Here is a 19,953-nt window from a genome sequence, read left to right as displayed (position 1 = left end):
CATTAAGTACCACCATAATGACATTATTAAATACAGTAGTGTAGGAGGCCTAATTATTCATTAAGTACCACCATAATGACAACATTTAAATACAGTAGTGTAGTAGACCTAAGTTCTCATTAAGTACCACCATAATGACTAACATTAAATACAATAGCGTAGTAGACCTAAGTATTCATTACATATCACCATAATGGCCAATATTAAACTACTGTAGTGTAGTAGACCTACAGTAAGTGTTCATTAAGTACCACCATAATGACAACATTAAAATACAGTAGTGTTATAGACTTAAGTATTCATTAAGTACCACCATAATGACCAGCATTAAAATACAGTAGTGTAGTAGACCTACAGTAAGTATCCATTAAGTACCACCATAATGACAACATTACAATACAGTAGTGTAGTAGACCTACAGTAAGTATTCAATAAGTACCACCATAATGACAACATTAAAATACAGTTGTGTAGTAGACCTAAGTATTCATTAAGTACCACAATAATGACATCATTAAAATACAGTAGTGCAGTAGACTTAAGTATTCATTAAGTACAACCATAATGACATCATTAAAATACTGTAGACAAGTGGGCATAAGTGTTCATTAAAAACAAGGCAGATGTTTTATGTAGTAACATTACACACAGTTTGAATACTATGTGTCTATGTTTGAATACAGACAAATAAAACTGTTGCATTACAATATTTAAGGAAGTGATTTTTTTTTTTAAATACCACCTGCGTACTACTAGTGGTACCTATACCACAGTTTGATAATCACTGATATATGTCATATATATATATACAATGTCATATACAGATCATCATATATATATATATATATATATATATATATATATATATATATATATATATATATATATATATATATATAATGGGCAGCACGGTATTGCTTCACAATACGAAGGTCCTGAGTAGTCTTGGGTTCAATCCCGGGCTCGGGATCTTTCTGTGTGGAGTTTGCATGTCCTCCCCGTGACTGCGTGGGTTCCCTCCGGGTACTCCGGCTTCCTCCCACCTACAAAGACATGCACCTGGGGATAAGTTGATTGGCAACACTAAATTGGCCCTGGTGTGTGGATGTGAGTGTGAATGTTGTCTGTCTATCTGTGTTCGTCCTGCGATGAGGTGGCGACTTGTCCAGGGTGACCCCGCCTGCCGCCCGATTGTAGCCGAGAAAGGCTCCAGCGCCCCCCGCGACCCCAAAGGGAATAAGCGGTAGAAAATGGATGGATGGATATATATATATATATATATATATATATATATATATATATATATACAGTATATATATATATATATATATATATATATCATATATATATAGTATCATATATACCAGTGATTTCCAACCAGTGTGCTGCAGCACACTAGTGTGCCGTGAGAGATCGTCAGGTGTGCCGTGGGAAATTATGTAATAGCTCCTAATTAGCCATTGTTGGGTGTCTGTGCTGTAATAAAGTACGGCAGATAATGTAATACTCTTCTATTTCAGTAGGTGGCAGCAGAGGGTGATAAATACCTGTAAAGACAATCGAGTTCGCGCTGCGGGACATGTGACAGTGACAGTTTGGGATCCCAGCAAGAGGAGGCGAGCAAGTGACAGTGATGGAGAAGTTTTTGAGAAGGGAAAATGCAAATACCAAACAGGGTCCTGGACAAAATTCTGACCCAGATGAAGGCTCTAGTATGAGTGGTCGACAAAATAAAAAAGACAAGACGGTGAGCTCGAGACAATACAGCGAAAGCTATCTTTCATTTGGATTTACTTTCACCGGGGATGCGACAGCACCGACTCCGCAGTGCTTGGTGTGTGGTGAGAAGCTATCCAATAGCGCCATGGTGCCAAGCAAGCTTAAACGCCATCTCCAAACGAAACACCCTTCCGTTCAAAACAAGCCGATGGATTATTTTGTACACTTACGTACAAACAATGAGAAACAGGCAACTTTTCTGAGAAAAACCACAAAGGTAAACGAGAGAGCCCTCAAAGCTAGCTACCTTGTTGCTGAACTCGTAGCTAAATCAAAAAAGTCCCACACTGGCAGAAACATTAATACTGCCAGCTTGTAAAGCCATTGTAAAGCCCGGCCAAAAAGATCGCTTAAGTGCCTCTCTCAGACAACACAATTGCCAGACGTATTGATGACATGTCTGCAGACATCGAAACTGTTGTTTTGGAAAAGATGCGTGTCTGTAAGAAATTTGCCTTGCAACTTGATGAGTCGACGGATATTAGTGGACATTGTCAGCTCTTGGCCAACGTGTGTTTTGTGGATGGAGAAGCCATTAAAGAAAACTTCCTATTTTGCAAGGCACTGCCAGAAAGATCAATAGGAGAGGAAATATTTCGGGTCACGTCGGAATATTTTGACAATAGCGGGCTTACGTGGGAAAACTGCACAGGTGTCTGCACTGATGGAGCAGCAGCCGTGGTCGGGTGCGTCAAAGGCTTCGTAAGTAGGGTCAAAGAAAGAAACCCGGATGTTATTGTTACGCCCTGTTTTTTGCACCGTGAGGCACTCATTGCAAAGACCTTACCAGCAGATCTAGCTCCTGTGTTGGATGTTGTTGTGCGCATAGTGAACTTTGTGAAGACGTGACCTTTGAAATGTCGCTTATTTGCATCTTTGTGTGAGTAAATGGGAGCGGAACATAAAGTCTTACTGCTCCACATGGAGGTCCGGTGGCTGTCACGCGGCAAAGTGCTTGCCCGTGTGTATGAGCTGCGAGAGGAACTTAAAATATTTCTGACAAACGAGAGGTCCGATTACTCAAAGCTGCTTGCAAGTAATGAGTGGTGTGCAAAGCTGGCATACCTGGCAGATATATTTCATCATTTGAATGAACTGAACACACAGATGCAAGGCCGAAATGAAAACCTGCTTAAATGAATGGATTCCGTTTAAAGGTGCAGCTCTGGCAACAACATGTGCAGCGTGGCAACCTTGAGATGTTCCCACTCACCGAGAAACTGCATGATGGCAACACTGCTGCAATGTGCGAAGTGATTGGCACACATTTGAAAACTCTTGAGGAGAAGTTGTTATTTTATTTCTCTTCAGCCTTCACAGAATGCCTTGACTGGGTTAGGGACCCATACAGCTCAGCATCCATTGCTGGAAAGGGCATGACTTTAAGGAGCAAGAGGAACTCATTGAACTGAAAGCTAAATTATGCAGATCTTCCTTTGGACAGTTTTTGGTTATCTGTTGCCAAGGAGTTCCCCAATCTGGCCAACAAAGCCATTTTGACATTGCTCCCGTTTTCAACCACATATCTATGTGAGCTGAGCTTCTCAAGCTTGACTGCGATAAAGACTAAAAACAGAGAGAGACTGAGAGCTGTTGAGGAAGAGCTTTGTGTGTGTCTTTCTACCATTCCTGCCAGGATATCCATTTTGTGTTCATCGAAACAGGCCCAGGTTTCACACTAGGTGAGTATAAATACATTTAGATACTATACTATTAACTATATGTATTATATACTGTGTTAGAGTGTAATTTTGTGTCATTTTGGTTGGTGGTGTGCCGCAGGATTTTGTAAATGTAAAAAGGTTGAAAAACACTGATGTATACAATATCATATATATATATTATTTTAGATTATCATATACACATCATATATAGATTATCATGTATAGATCATCATTTACACATCATATATATGTATTATCATATTTAGATTATCATATACCCATCATATATAGATTATCATATATAAATCACATATAGATTATCATGTATACATCATATATAGATTATAATATATAGATGATCATATATAAATGATCATATATACGTCATGTATAGATTATCATATATAGATTATCATATACACATTATATACAGATTTTCATATATAGAATATCATATATACAATATTATTATACAATATCATATATAAATTATCATATATAGATGATCATATATACAATATCATATACATATTATATACAGATTATCATATATAGAATATAATATATACCCTATCATACAATATCATATATAGATTATCATATACAGATTATCATATATACAATATAATTTATACAATATAATCTATAGAATGTCATGAATGTCATTTTATCTCCCTGTAATCTACATTATTTTGCACTCAAAGAATTTTTAGTTTTTGTCTTACTTTCACTTTCTTCGACTCAAATTGACTTAGTGATCTACAAACACTTCATTTTTTGTCTCACTTTCACTTTCATTGACTTAAATTGACTTAGTGACCTACAAACAATTAATTTTTGTCTCACTTTCACTTTCATTAACTAAATTGACTTAGTGATATACAAACAATTCGTTTGTTGTCTTACTTTCACTTTCATTGACTTAAGTTTACTTAGTGATCTCCAAACAATTATTTTTTTGTCTTACTTTCACTTTCATTGATTTAAAGTGAATTAGTGATCTACAAACAATTCATGTTTTGTCTTACTTTCACTTTCATTGACTTAAGTTTACTTAGTGATCTACAAATAATTCATTGTGCTTCCAAAAACGTAAATACATGAAAATACATAAGGAGCACATAACATGTATTTATATATTTTTTTAAATTTATTTTTCACCTTTTCCACTCACACTTTGACCTCACAGTATTTTCATAAGGTCACACTGACGTCATTTATTTGATTGGCCGGGGGTCACATGATCACTTGAAAGACTTCCCACTTTTAAACTGCAGCGTGTTTGTAAGCACACGCACGTACGCACGTACGCACACACACACGCACATACACACGCGCGCTCGCGCGCGCACACAAACACACACGCGCGCACACACACAGAAACCTTATTGATCACTGAAACTGCCTTTCATATAGTGTCCCTTTGTACAGCATCGCAATGCGCACTTCTAGCTGATTGGCTGGATCTGCGCCACGTGACCGCTCCCACCGTCTCTGCATCCATGGATGCCTCCTCTGTGAGTGTGTGCGTGGTATTACTTCAACAACGTGTTTCTCATTACTGTGGAACAGTCTAACACCAACAGTTGACATTACAAATACTTCAAAAAAAAAAAAGATTATTTGTTTAATTTGTTTTAATTTTTGTATCAATGGAGATCTTTCTGACATATTTTTGTCTGGAGTATTAAGCGATTTATACACATCAGGAGCAGCCAAAATTCTGTGAATGCTACAAAACCTTTTTTTTTTTTTGTCATTACCTTTTACTTCTGTTACTCTATGTATAAAGCTGCACTGCAACGTCGTCAATTCCTATTGTGTGATAAATACAAGTCTATTGTAACCTGCAGAAAATACCTGGATTTGGCAAAGTAATCAATAATAGCAATGTGGGGGTTATATTAATTATAATAATAATAATAATAATAATAATATTAATAATAATAATAATAATAACATAATTGCACATACAGTTGTGGCTAAGCCAATATATATTTAAATTTGAGTTATTACGGTACCATGAATATGGTATATAATAGATAGATGGACAGTGATCTATAACTGTCACAACGTTGCGATAATAGCCCCATTGCTAATAAAGTATTAAATATCAATAAAACGGACAGTTTATTTTAATCAAACCAACATTTGAATGTAATCATTTATTCTGTTTACACCTCAAATAGCTGCTGCAGGTCCTCTCCACAAGTAAATATTTAAAGAAAACCAAGTTCATATTGTTTTCAAATTGGAGCCTTAACGTAGCCCTGTGGGACACCACAGGCCTTAGGTGAACAAACACTGTGACTTACGCTGACCTGTTTGCTAATGTTTGATTTATAAGTGCCAAATTTTTACCCCCAGAAAAGTGTGCTGACTCATGAAGGTTCTGCAAGTGGGCGTGACTCTACAAGTGGGCGTGACTCTGCAAATGGGTGTGACTCTGCAGGATTGTTTGAAATAGCCCAATAACTTGGATCCAGCAAAATATGTCAGCATCGTCTTCATCATAGTTCATCACAGCATAGCTGTTGGTAGAGCAGCCTTGCCAGCCACTAGAGGGTTCCTTGTTCGATCCCTGCTTTCGCCATCCTAGTCTCTTTCCGTTGTGTCCTTGAGCAAGACAATTTACCCACCCGCTCCAAGGGCCACCCACACTGGTTTAAATGTAACTTATAGATGTAGCTAATGGGATTCACTATGTAAAGGACATGACTTTAAAGGAGCAAGAGAAAAGCGCTATATAAATACAATTTACTTCACTTCACTTCACCCAGCAAGCAAGTTGTAATTGGAGACAGGCGCCATAAACGCCACCACCAGGTTAATGATTGCACTTTAGCATGCTAGAGTTGGCAAAGGTTGCCTTCATGACTTCAGCGATGCCACAACATCTAACACTCCTGGTAAGTCCTTTTTTCCAGTTATCAAATGCAATTATTGCCACATTTCATGATATTTTCATGCTTTTTATGCAGCTGGACTGTCCTCTTGTCATCGCAGCCATCTTTACACTGGGCATTGGCGGGACATTTCAGTACGGATTCTGCATATCTGTGGTCACGTCCTCCTCGACTGTAAGTCAAACAGTGGCAGGCGGTCATGCAGTTACGGTCTTATTGGGATTGATATGAATGTGATATGATTGTAATGTGATTGTGATATGAATGTGATATGAGTGTAATGTGATTGCGATATGAAAGTGATTTGATTGTAATGTGATTGTAATATGATTGTGATCTGATAGTGATATGATTGTGATATGATTGTGATATGATTGTAATGTGATTGTAATGTGAATGCGATATGAATGTGATACGATTGTAGTGTGATTGTCATGTGATTGTAATGTGAATGTGATATGATTGTGATATGATTGTAATGTGATTGTAATGTGAATGTGATATGATTGGAATGTAATAGTGATGTGATTGTGATATGATTGTGATATGATTGTAATGTGATTGTAATATGATTATAATGTGAATGTGATATGAATGTGATATGATTGTAATGTGATTGTGATATGAATTTGATGTGATTGTGATATGATTGTAATGTGATTGTGATATGATTGCGATATGAATGTGATATAATTGTAATTTGATTGTGATGTGATTGTGATATGAATGTGATATGAATATGATATGATTGTGATATGATTATAATGTGATTGTGATGTGATTATGATATGAATTTGATATTATTGCAATGTGATTGTGATATGATTGTAATGTGATTGTGATATGATTGTGATATGATTATAATGTGATTGTGATACTACAAAGCCACGCTGTTGTAACACGCGCAGAATGTGGCTTGGCATTGTCTTGCTGAAATAAGCATGGGCGTGGATAGAAACATATGTTGCTCCAAAACCAGTTTATACCTTTCAGCATTAATGGTGCCTTCACAGATGTGTAAGTTACCCATGCCTTGGGCGCTAATACACCCCCATACCATCACAGATGATGGCTTTTGAACTTTGCACCTACAACGGTTCTTTTCCTCTTTGGTCCGGAGGACACGACGTCCACAGTTTCCAAGACAATTTGAAATGTGGACTCGTCAGACCACAGAACACTTTTACACTTTGCATCAGTCCATCTTAGATGAGCTCGGGCCCAGCAAAGCTGGCGGCCTTTCTGGGTGTTGTTGATAAATGGCTTTCGCTTTGCATAATACAGTTTTAACTTGCACTTACAGATGTAGTGACAAACTGTAGTTACTGACAGTGGTTTTCTGAAGTGTTGCTGAGCCCATGTGGTGATATCCTTTACACACGGATGTCGCTTTTTGATGCAGTACCGCCTGAGGGATCGAAGGTCAGGGGCATTGCTGCTTACGTGCAGTGATTTCTCCAGATTCTCTAAACCTTTTGATGATATTACAGACCGTAGATGGTGAAATCTCTAGATTCCTTGTGTAATAGCTTAAATTTGCTCACGCATTTGTTCACAAAGTGGTGACCCTTGCCCCATCCTTGTTAGTGAATGACTGAGCATTTCATGGAAGCTGCTTTTATACCCTATCATGGCACCCACTTGTTCCCAATTAGCCTGTTCACCTGTGGGATTTTTGCCACTTGTGCCAGCTTTTTTGAAACATGTTGCAGGCATCAAATTCCAAATGAGCTAATATTTGCAAAAAATAACAAAGTTTACCAGTTCGAACGTTAAGTATATTGTCTTTGCATTCTATTCAAATGAATGTAGGTTAAAAATGATTTGCAAATAATTGTATTCTGTTTTTATTTACTATTTACACAACATGCCAACTCCACTGGTTTTGGGTTTTGAAATGTGATTGTGATATGATTGTAATGTGATTGTGATATGATTGTAATATGATTGTGATAATTGTAATGTGATTGTGATATGATTGTAATATGATTGTGATGATTGTAATGGGATTGTGATATGATTGTAATATGATTGTGATGATTGTAAGGAGATTGTGATATGATTGTAATATGATTGTGTTGATTCCAGTACATCAAGGAGCTGCTAAACCAAACGTGCCTAGAAAGATATGAAGTCAGACTGACACCATGGCACATCTCCCTCATCTGGTCCTTCATTGTCTCCCTTTTTTGCGTGGGCGGGTTGCTGGGCACGCTCTTGGCGCCTCCAATCTTCTCCAAGTACGGCAGGTGAGTGGTGCGGACACACCAAGTGGTTGTCTGCCAAGATGCCGAGCATGATCTCTGTGTGCTCAGAAGAACGTGTCTTCTGCTCAACAACCTGCTGGCGATAATGGGAGCTGTGCTGATGCTCTTCAGCAGAGCAGCCGCGTCCTTTGAGATGATCATGGCCGCCCGGCTTCTGTACGGCATCAATTCGGGTAAGCCCAAACGGCCACAACATTAGGTACACTGGAGTGTGTGTGGAATCGTGCATGTAATCATCCATCCATCCATCCATTTTCTACCGCTTATTCCCTTCGGGGTCGCGGGGGGCGCTGGAGCCTATCTCAGCTACAATCGGGTGGAAGGCGGGGTACACCCTGGACAAGTCGCCACCTGCATGTAATCATTTGCTCGAATATTTTCCAAATTCATGCAGCAGAAACTGGCACGTGTATTAAATAAAGATATTTTAATGTGTTTATGGGTTGTGCTATTGACACTGTAACAATATCAACACAATATTTACACATCCATTTATTTTATTATATACAATTATTTGATCCAAAAAAAAGTCAATAATACACAATAACTAAGCAAAAGTAAGAATTTACTGCCTACTAGTATTTCAAATCCTTTGCTTTATAACCTCAAAGTCCTCCTGTTTTTTTCCTGAATTTGTGAAAATATGAATTTCTATCTAAGAACTCTGGTATCATTCATATACTTCTACTACTCTTGGTATCAACCATTGGTGAGCCGTCAGGGCCAGCAAGGCCTTTTCTGCTGCAGAAATCATGATCATAATTAAAGATACAATTATTTAAAAATGTACTTCCCCTAAATATCTAAAAGTATTCATATTCTCTTCATGTCATATTATGCTTGTTTGAGTGCTAATGTTTTTAGGTTTATGTTTGTATCCAATCAGAATTCAGCTGGCTTATGTTGCCATGCTGTACGAAATCTGCTCAAGGCCTTCAGAATCAACAATGTGGGCATTTGTGCGCTGTAAGTGAACGGGGACATAGAGTGGATAGACAATTGCGATACCCAATCAGATCACCAGTTGTTGTCAGTAAGGCCTGTGATTAAATACTCACAGGGGCCGTTAGCGGATGAATTTGAGAACACATAGAGTTGATAGACAGTTGCGATGGCCAATCAGATCACAAGTTGTTGACAGTTGCCTATCTAAGTAGCCTGATGTTAACGAGACTGTGATTGGATAGCCCCTTGTCATTCCAAAATGAGTATGCATTCACAAGTTTCAATTTAGCAGAAAGCAGGAGGTGTTGCGGATGGCAGAGAAGGAGAACAAAACGTTGATTAGGTGACAGATATATATTTGCGAGGCCATTTTCAAGAAGGATATTTAAAGAGAAACCACATCTTGTGCGACAATGTCGGCCAACCCCGGAAGCTAACTCAGCTGTTCTGGCGATGAAATGCCCCCCATTTCCACTCGAATAAGCCCACTACTAGGGGTACCACTGACTTATATGGCATTGAATGGGTTCTACAAATTGTGAGTCCAAATATTTTATGTTTTCACTTTTAATATGTTTTTTGCAACTTTAATTTTGACAGTACCACATAAGGTATGTTTAAATTGCTGTTGCGTTTTAATAGATTTTTAAATGTGCCAGAAAATAACCCGTTTTGTACACTGTTGAGGTGATTCAATTCACAGTTGGGCGTAAATGTGTTCCTGTATAGTATTTAGGCCTTGGTGGGAAATGCACGGCCTGCCACTGGTATCAACACTACCAATATGTGGATGGATCCTACGTGTACACAGCAACAGTTGTTGTCATACCATCCTCTCTAACTCTTATTAATGTATTAGTTCATTATCTGTTAAAAAAAACTCCTTACTTTGTTCTGCAACATGCTTCCATCTACATTTTATTAAGTATTTATTTTTTATCTTGTTTCAAGCTAGCTTAGTGGCTAGCCCGACTAGTGCTTCTGCTTGTTCTTACTCGGTGTGTAACTGTTTAACCTCAGCTACAGTGATAATGATACTTTTTGTTATTAATTTAGTGGTTATTAACTTTGGCTCCTTCAGCCAGGGGACCAGAAGTAATTAAAGTATGAGCCAGAGGAGTTCGGCTTTTGTGATCGGCATTGAAAGGCATTAATCTTCATGGGTTGTTATGTACTTCATGAATATTGGCCAATCGATCACTACATCTCTAATTCAAAATGTCTTTTAACGTACATTTGTGCAAGGAGGATGTGTGGCTAAAGATAAAAAAAATTAGTCAAACAAAATTGTTTATGTGACAGACTTTGAACAGTGCAAAATTGAAAAGACATAAAATGTTCAGTCACCATTGACGCCCATGCAGGTGTCAGTCTCTCAACTCAATCCGTGTACCTTGTTGAATGCGCCCCGAAGATGCTGAGAGGGATGGTAGGCGTCACCATCGCCACCTTCATCGCTGCAGGGAAATTCACTGGTCAGCTGCTGGGGATCAGGTGAGCAGAAGTGAACTACGTTACAGTCTGTTAATGAGCACCAAACTATCAAACAACCAATCGTCTCCCTCACTTGTTGACTCCACTTTTGAGAGAAGATGCGTTCCAATGGTTGGTTCATTAAAGCGTTGGCTTTCCATGATGTCATAAAGGAAAAAACCTTCTTCCTCAGGACATGACACCAGCCTGACCTGCCTCCAACTCGATGGACTTGTCTCATATACACACCCACCCTTTGATGGAGGATAGCTTTGTAAAATAAGAGAAAATAAATAAGTAAATATCCATCCATCCATTCATTTTCTACCGCATGTCCCTTTCTGGAGCCTATCTCAGCTGCATTCGGGCGGTAGACGGGGTACACCCTTGACAAATCGCCACCTCATTGCAGGGCCAACACAGATAGACAGACAACATTCACACTCACAATCTTTCACTCGGGCCAATTTATTGTTGCCAATCAACCTATTCCCAGATGCATGTCTTTGGAGGCGGGAGGAAGCTGGAGTACCCGGAGGGAACCCACGCAGTCACGGGGAAAACATGCAAACTCCACACAGAAAGATCCCGAGCCCAGGATCGAACTCATAAATGTGAAATATAACATCTATTACATTGTTGTATGTGATATATAACATCTATTGCATCGTTGTGATATATGACATGTATTACTGTTGTATGTGATATATGACATCTATTGCATTGTTGTATGTGATATATGATATCTATCACATTGTTGTATGTGATATATGACATCTATTGCATTGTTGTATATGATATATGAAATCTATTACATTGCTGTATGTGATATATGACATTGATTACATTGATTGATTGATTGATTGAGAGGTTTATTGACATCTTAAAGAATTTAATCCACGTAATGCTTTAAAAAGGCAAATGGATGGCACAAAAAGCCAAAAGGCTTGTTTCCATTATGGCCCATTAAATATTCATCACTTTTCAGACATTCAATAATAAAAGATATATAACCTGTAACATGTATATAAAAAATTACATTAAAAAATGAATAAATGATGTACGTATACACAGTATACATGTCAGATGATTTGAAAAACAATAGATACAAAAAATGGGTGGGGGGGTTGTATATACACTATGTACATGGCATTATTATTAGATTAGATAGATTTATTGGTCTCCGTGGGGAAATTCATTTTCACTGCCGTACATTTAAACAATAGTCATTACACATCACAAAACAAAAATAACAAAAATACATCATACATGACAAACACATTTATGGGCTTGTCAGACAGGTCGGCCGGGCCTTCTGTTAAGGGCGGCTATAGCAGCAGGGGTCAGGCTTTTCCTGAGGCGGGCCCTCCGGAATTTGATGGTTCTGTACCTGCGCCATGATGGTAGTGGGATGATGTATTGGTGTAGTGGGTGAGTGATATCCTGGACTATTGTGTTTCCCAGTCGAGTGATGGACCTGTGGTTTAAATCTGAAATGTTGGGTGTGGGTAGGCCAATGATTTTAGCTGCTATGTTTGTAATGCGTGTGAGTTTGGTCCGGTTGGTTACAGAAAGCATGGTGAAAAAACATGTGGAACAGTACATAAGGATGAGTTGAACAATGCTTTGGTAAAGTAATAACAGGAGATGAGGTGCAACGTATATTCCTTTAAGTTTTCGGATGGCTGACAGTCTTTGTTGACTTCTTTTTTGAATGGCCGTGGTGTGCTAATCAAAAAGGAGTTTATTGTCCAAGGTTACGCCCAGGTATTTAAAAGTGTCAACTGTTTTAACTGTTTGTGTGTTTATGATGATGGGGTTCTGAGGTGAGGGGGGGTTGAACCGTATTTCTTCTGTTTTATTGGCATTGATTTCCAGATAACTGGCTGTGCATGACTCTATGAAATGTTTGACCGTGTTATGATAGTCCAGGATGGATTGACTGTTGGAGAGGAGTGCAAGAATGGCTGTGTCATCTGAGTATTTTAAGTATGTTGTGGTGGGTGAGATGCTACGGCAGTCATTGGTGTAGAGTGTTTACAGGAATGGGCTCAACACACATCCCTGTGGGACCCCGGTGTTGATGGTAAGCATCGGGGATGTGTTTGAGCCCACCCTTACTGCTTGCAGTCGGTCGGTGAGGAAGTTGTACATGACTATGCACATGTTGACTCCAAGAATGTGCAAAACAGAATGAGAAAATATATATACACTATAACCACATATAAACCTGTTTGATGCTTGGGAAAGTTGCTGGGGATCAATTTTAGTTCAAATCAGGTAGAGGTTGAGCTGAGCCAGAATTTTATGGCAGTTTTAAAATTTCGTAGGGAAGTTCGAAAATAGTATAATGCATTTTTTCCCATGAGAGTCTTGAATTTGGGGGGAACGAGGTCTGAGGAACTCCCTCTCATGTAGTACCTGTGAGCATCACTTACTCTGGTGAAATAGTTCGACAGGTACTTAGGGACAGTTTCTCTGAGTATTTTGAATACCAGGCACATTGCGATTTGGTGTACTCTTTCCTCAACGCTAAGCCATCCCAATTTGGTAAAGTGGGCTTGAGTTAGGTGAGTCCTGTATGGGAGGTTGAGCAGGAGTCTCACCAGCTTGTTTTGGGAAGTTTGCAGTTTTGTTTTTAGTGGCTTGGGGATATCGGTGAACCATGAGGTGCAGGTGTAGTCAAAATGACACTGTATAAGGGAACCGGCAAGGGTCTTAGGCGTATCCCCGTTGATAAACGCAGAAATCCTGCCCAGAAATCTAGTTTTATTATTGATCTTGGTGATTGCTTTTAATGCGATTTTTTCATCCGAGAGAATGTTGTCCAATGTACAATCTAGGTAAATTACCTTGTCTTTGCTGATGATTATGGTATCACCTGCTTTAATCGTAAAACCCGGGGATTTACCTAGGTTGTACTTGGACCCAAATAGGATGGACTCTGTTTTACCCAGGTGTAGTGACAGTTTGTTATCGGAAAGCCAGAGACAGTCATTACTTAGTTTGGTGCTGAGTGCACTTTCAACCTTCAATTTGTCTCTGTCCGAGGCCAGGATTGCAGAATCGTCCGCGAACAGGAACAAATTGCTGTTACATGCTGATTTCATGTCGTTAATGTAAATCAAGAATAACAATGGTCCCAGAATGCTCCCCTGTGGGACACCACAGCTCACCTTGAGTGGAGAGGACAGTGATCCATTCACCTCGACCACCTGTTCTTTATCCTCAAGGTAAGATTTAATCTAGTTTGTGGCTGCGCTGTCAAAACCGATTGCCCTCAACTTGTTTAACAGTATTGAGTGGTTAACTGTGTCGAATGCCTTTTGAAGGTCCAGCATAACCATTCCACAGTACTTGCCCATGTCTATCTCTCGCCTGATGTAGTCAGTTAGGTACAGTAGGCATGTATCGGTGGAATGTGATTTTCTGAATCCTGATTAAAATCCGAATAGGAGCTCACGATTTCATAGATAATAATCTATTTGCTCATATCTTAACCTCTCTATAACCTTTGAGATGGAGCAAATGATGGAAACAGGGCGGTAGTTGCCGGGGTCTAATTTGTTTCCTTTTTTATACGGAGGTGATATTCTCGCGAGCTTGAATTCTTGTGGGACGTGACACTGATTGATAGACAAGTTGGTGATATGAGCAACCATTGGGGCAATCGTGACAACTGCGTCTCTGATAAATATGGTGAGAATATTATTATGTCCTGTGGCTTTGTTTGGCTGCAGCGAGCTGAGTTTCTTTAATACATCATCAGTTTTAACTTTGACAAACTTGAAGTCATCCTTGCGTACCCCTTTGTTTTTGTAAAAGTCTTGAATGTGTGGTTCACCGTAGAAGCCTGAATGTGAGGGCAATTTGTTTACCAACGTGGAAGCGATGGTTGAGTAAAATCTGTTAAAGCAATTTGCCACATTCAGTTTGTCTGTGACGAGAGAGCCGTTTACTTTCAAATGGAGGTTGGTGGTTATTGTTTTGAGACTGATGTGGTCCAATTGTTTCAGCGTCTTCCAGAGTTTTTGCGGGTTATTTTTATTTTCCGCAATTTTTTCGTTGAAGTAACTGGATTTGGCCTTCCTGATCATATTAGTTATTTAGTTTCAGTCCTGTGAAATTAGCGTGTTTGTCATTTCTAAGTTTCATGGCTTCTATTATGCCTGCATTGATCAAGGGTTCTGTTCTGGATTTTACCCTGGAAGCTTTCATGGGTGCTAGCTGGTCAGATACATGCAGGAAGTTGGATTTGAAGCATGCCCATGCTTTTTCAACCGATGAGCAATTTAGTACATTTGACCAGTCCAGCCTCTCCAGGACTGCTGCTAGAGCTTCGCTGGTGTACTTTTTCACCGATCTGAATCTTATTGTATTTTGACAATCTGATATAGATTTCTCAATTTTACGTGGGCAGAAAATGATGAAATTATCACTTATTCCGCACTTGATTATTGTTTGAGCAGCAGGGCACGCCCGAGTGAATTGAGTGATCAGCTGTTTCAGGCTACATAGCTTACAGTAATTACTGAAGGATTTGTAGATAGAAGTATCTTTTTTCAGGATTTTGGTGTTCAAATCACCGATCAGTATCACTTGAGGATTGCCTAAATCAGCTGATCCCTTGTTTAGCTGTTCATAAAATGAGTTTTGAGTTGGGGGTCTGTACAGAGAGCCAATTAACAGTGGTTTGGTTTTGGGGAAAATGATATCGAGCCACACTGCCTCTATATCACTTTGCTCCAAACCATCCCGTACATTAAAACAGATATTAGATCTTACATACGTACAAACACCTCCCGTCGATTTCTGTATCTTCTGACTACCGGGTAATTGACTATTTCTATCTCAGAGTTCTCAATAGCACTATCAAGTCTGGTCTCGGAAAAGGACATAATTCCCACCTTACCAGACTGCTTACATTCATGTGGATTATATGCAGTCTTCTGGCAGAGAAAATATTTTCCATGTCTTGTGACAACAATGTTTCTTTTCCAACGGTTGCGTGGTTGGACGCCGCCGAAGAAATTACTCCATTATTGTCTGTTGCGCCATTGTTCGTGTCGTTGTTGTTGTCCCTGTAGTGGCCCGTCGTAGCCGGCGAGGCCATTGTTGTTGTAAGGAGTCTCCATGGCGATGGTGTCCATCTGGTTCTTGTTTCGTTAGCCTGCAGCCTGTTGCGAGATGCAGCCGGTGTTCTGGGTGACACTCGGGGCAGCGTCCCTGGGTTGTTCCATTACAATGGTGACGATGGTGTCTCGGTACCGAGGGTCGTGTCGTTTTTTGCCGGTCGTTCTGGTCCCGCGCGTCTCCTCCACTCTTGGTGCTGGGGTACTCCTTTGTTTGCAGTGAGCGCTAGCATTGTTGTTAGCATTAGCTATGCTAATCCATGCCCGGTCCGCTGGATTCGATTGTGTTGAAAACAAATTTACCAACGGACCTGGGCCTGGACATCGATGTATGTGTTCCGATTGTAGCAGGCAGATTGAGATAACAATTCGAACATCCATTCGACTCGCCATCCGCTTCTTCCTGCTCTCCCTATGTGGTGCGTTGAGTCGGACATGGGCAGACATGTTGTGAAGGACGGCTTTACCGAGCACAAGATGTTTTTGTAAGTCCGTCGTCGTTGAATGAATGTAGAAGTTAGAGAACTTTTTTCCATAGCTTCAACTACTTGTTTGGACTCATTTTCCTTCACATTTCTCAAGTTACTAAGTGCGTTTACGATGTAAATAACCGTGAGAAAGTATCGGATGGTGAGCGCTGGTGAAAACATGTCGGCTCGCGGTGAAGAGGCGGTACCTAAGTATGACATGTATTACATTGTTGTATGTGATATACGACATCTATTTCATTGTTGTATGTGATATATGACATGTATTTCATTGTTGTATGTGATATAAGACATTTATTACATTGTTGTATGTGATAATTTCCCCTCGGAGATTAATAAAGTATTTCTGATTCTGATTCTGATATATGACATCTATTATGTTGTTGTATGTGATGAATGACATCTATTACGTTGTTGTATGTGATATATGACATGTGTTACATTGTTGTATGTGATATATGACGTATTACATTGCTGTATGTGATATAATACTTATATTACATTACTGTATGTGATATATGATATCTATTACATTGTTGTATGTAATATATGACATCAATTACATTGTTGTAGGTGATAAAGGACGTCTATTACATTGTTGTATGTGATATATGACGTCTATTACATTGTTGTATGTGATATATGACATACATACATTTGATGGCTTTTCATAAAATTCATGTTACTTTGGATAATGGCTGAGATGGCACTGTGGTGAAAACCACTCCAATATGAGACCTTTGAGGGTTAGGAGACACAATCTATGCCCTGATGGATGAGTAGAACCCTTTTGTGTTTGGACTTATGACACTCAGATGTCCTTACAGCGAGCTCCTGGGCACTGAGGAGCGATGGCACTTCCTGCTGGCCTTCAACGCTCTGCCGGCCTTGTTTCAGCTCCTCACCCTCCCTTTCCTGCCAGAGTCGCCCAAGTTCCTGCTCCTGGAGCGAGGAGACCAGCAGGCCTGCCAGAAAGGTGAAAGCACACCTTTTCCCCACCTTGCAGGACTGTGTCATGTGACGTGTCATGGCTCTCAGCTGTGACCAGGCTGTGGGGGAAGAAGGACCACAGCAGTGAGCTGGAGGACATGTTGGAGGAAAAAGCTGCCCTCCAGAACGTCACCAGCCGCTCCGTGATGGAGCTCTTGCAGGATGGAAGCATACGCTGGCAGGTCATAACCATCGTGGTGACCTTCAGCTCGCTACAGCTCTGTGGCATCAACGCAGTGAGTCACCTGCTAAAACTTTCATTCAGTCATTATAATCATAATTTTAATCGAAGTGTTCATTTTCAGTTCAGTTCAATTGTTATAATTGTTCAGTTGAAAATAAATAATTTCATCCAACACAGTTTTGGGATCATATGTAAAGAAATAATCGGTTTTGGGATATGCACTGTGTTGTCTGTCTAATTGTAATAAATGCAGACAAGGCGTGTTGGCTGAGTTCTCAAAGGTTTACTCAAAGCGTGTTCATCACAACCTCCAGCTGCCCGCATGGCTACATACAACAACACTCAACAGGGCTACGGCGCATGCGCTTCACAACTGTGGCATGCTGGGTAGTGGAGTTCTTATATTCCCTAGCTCATAACGTCACATCTTTCCCCCGATAAGGAAATAATGATTAGCTCAATAAACAGTTTTTTTGTTTTTGTTTTTTAGCTTTAACTTTTCATTTCTTAGCATTCTAACCACATTTGCAAATACCTTTTCTCTTCATAGAATTTTTCTTTCCATAAATAAATAAAGTGCAAAAATGTCAAAGCATCATAACAAACATAGTCATGTCAACACATTTTTTTTTTCAACATTTCAGTTGCCTTTTTTTTTTTTAGCAACATGCAATAGCCAAGAGTCCTTAACTCTCAATCAGCCTTTTAGGTGGCTGAACGTGTCTCTTAGACAGTCTCTCAACAGCTGATGACGCAGACATTGCTGTCAGACCTTGGTCAGCAAGGTCAGGCTCGGTGTCAGCAAGTTCTGCAGGTCCAGCTGAGTCCTGCGGAGCCTTTTCCTGAGCTGCATTGTTCCCTTCAGTCAACTGTACTTGAAGATCCATGTGGTTCCTTCTCAAAGACAGTCCACTTTCCATCTGGATCCTATACGAGCGTGGAGCAACTTCCTCTTCCACTTGTCCTTTTTGTCTCCAAGTGCCTGTAGAAATGTCTCTGAGACGCACAACGTCTCCCGGTCTCATCATAGACAGGTGTTTTTCCGTTCTATCATGCAGCCGTTTTTGCTTCGCTTTTTGTTCCTCCTTTGCGTGTCTGACTTTGTGTGCGCCTTTAAGTGTCAGCAAGTCTTCATTGACTGGTAGGTTGGAGCGAATGCACCTACCCATCAGCATTTGGGCTGGTGACAGTACGTTTTGTAGAGGTGCACTCCGGTAGACTTTTCTGAAAGTCGTCTTTGTCCTGTGACTTTTTCAACAAGTTTTTTTACGGTTTTTACTGAGCTTTCTGCCAAGCCGTTGGACTTTGGATAAGTTGGACTTGACGTGGAGTGTTGAAACCCCCATTCCTTGGCAGAGGCAGCAAACTCACAGCTAGAAAACTGGGGACCATTGTCGGAAAACAGTTCGCATGAAACACCATGTCTGGCGAAAACAGTCTTTAGATAACTGACAACTGCTTTGCTCGATGCTGACTGCTACGCTCCGATTTCAGGATAGTTCGAAAAGTAGTCCTTGACTACCAGGTAGCTCCTTCCATCGAAGTCAAATAGATCAGTTCCTACTTTGTAGTAAGGTCTGTGAAGCACTGGATGAGTCATCAGTGGCTCCACTTGTTGTTTTGGCCTGTAAGTTCGGCAAAGTCCACATGATGCTGTTGTCTGGCTAATATCCTAATTGATCCTCGGCCAGTGCATTACTTCTCTAGACCTCTGTTTACCCTTGACTTCTCCGAGGTGGCCTTCGTGTATATTTTCGAGCATCTGCTTGCGCAGTGAGGACGGAATAATAAAATTTGCTCACTTTTAGCACTATGTCACCCACCACTGTGAGCTCAGCTCTACAATTCCAATAGTCTTGTATTTTCAAGGGGCAATCCTTTTTGTTGTCAGGCCATCCATTCTGTACTTTGCTCTTGAGTTCTTTCATAGTTTCATCTGCAATAGTCTCTCTCCGTATTTGTTCTGTTCTGTCGGCAGTCACAGGCAAAGACGTCACAACCATGTCTACATATGCCTGTATCTCTGTGCTATTCTCACTGTCTGCAAGTTCTCGCTTATCCACTCCACTAGACAATGTGTCAGCTGTGTACATATATTTTCCTTGTGTGTGTATCATGTGTACGT

The 19,953-nt window shown here is 40.0% G+C and overlaps 1 protein-coding gene across 5 annotated transcripts in view; it reads left to right on the top strand.

Moving 5' to 3' along the window:
- The first annotated feature begins 5,797 nt into the window (after window positions 1-5,797).
- Window positions 5,798-19,953, top strand: part of slc2a11l (solute carrier family 2 member 11, like) — a 28,733-nt gene continuing 14,577 nt past the window's right edge. For 2 of the 5 annotated variants that reach the window (XR_009811761.2, XM_061931775.2), the window contains exons 1-7: window positions 5,802-6,352; window positions 6,425-6,523; window positions 8,438-8,598; window positions 8,665-8,789; window positions 10,926-11,055; window positions 17,482-17,630; window positions 17,693-17,880. Coding sequence is in view for 3 of the 5 variants with exons in the window: in XM_061931775.2 (XP_061787759.1) it covers window positions 6,290-6,352; window positions 6,425-6,523; window positions 8,438-8,598; window positions 8,665-8,789; window positions 10,926-11,055; window positions 17,482-17,630; window positions 17,693-17,880 (915 nt within the window). In the remaining 2 variants the exon portion in view is untranslated. Of the gene's footprint in view, window positions 6,353-6,424; window positions 6,524-8,437; window positions 8,599-8,664; window positions 8,790-10,925; window positions 11,056-17,481; window positions 17,631-17,692; window positions 17,881-19,953 lie in introns of all 5 variants that reach the window. The other 3 variants (XM_061931773.2, XR_009811762.2, XM_061931774.2) reach the window with 3 other exon arrangements.

This window comes from Nerophis lumbriciformis, linkage group LG39, assembly GCF_033978685.3.
Source record: "Nerophis lumbriciformis linkage group LG39, RoL_Nlum_v2.1, whole genome shotgun sequence".
Classification (NCBI taxonomy): Eukaryota; Metazoa; Chordata; class Actinopteri; order Syngnathiformes; family Syngnathidae; genus Nerophis; species Nerophis lumbriciformis.
This window is presented reverse-complemented; position numbering and strand designations above follow the sequence as displayed.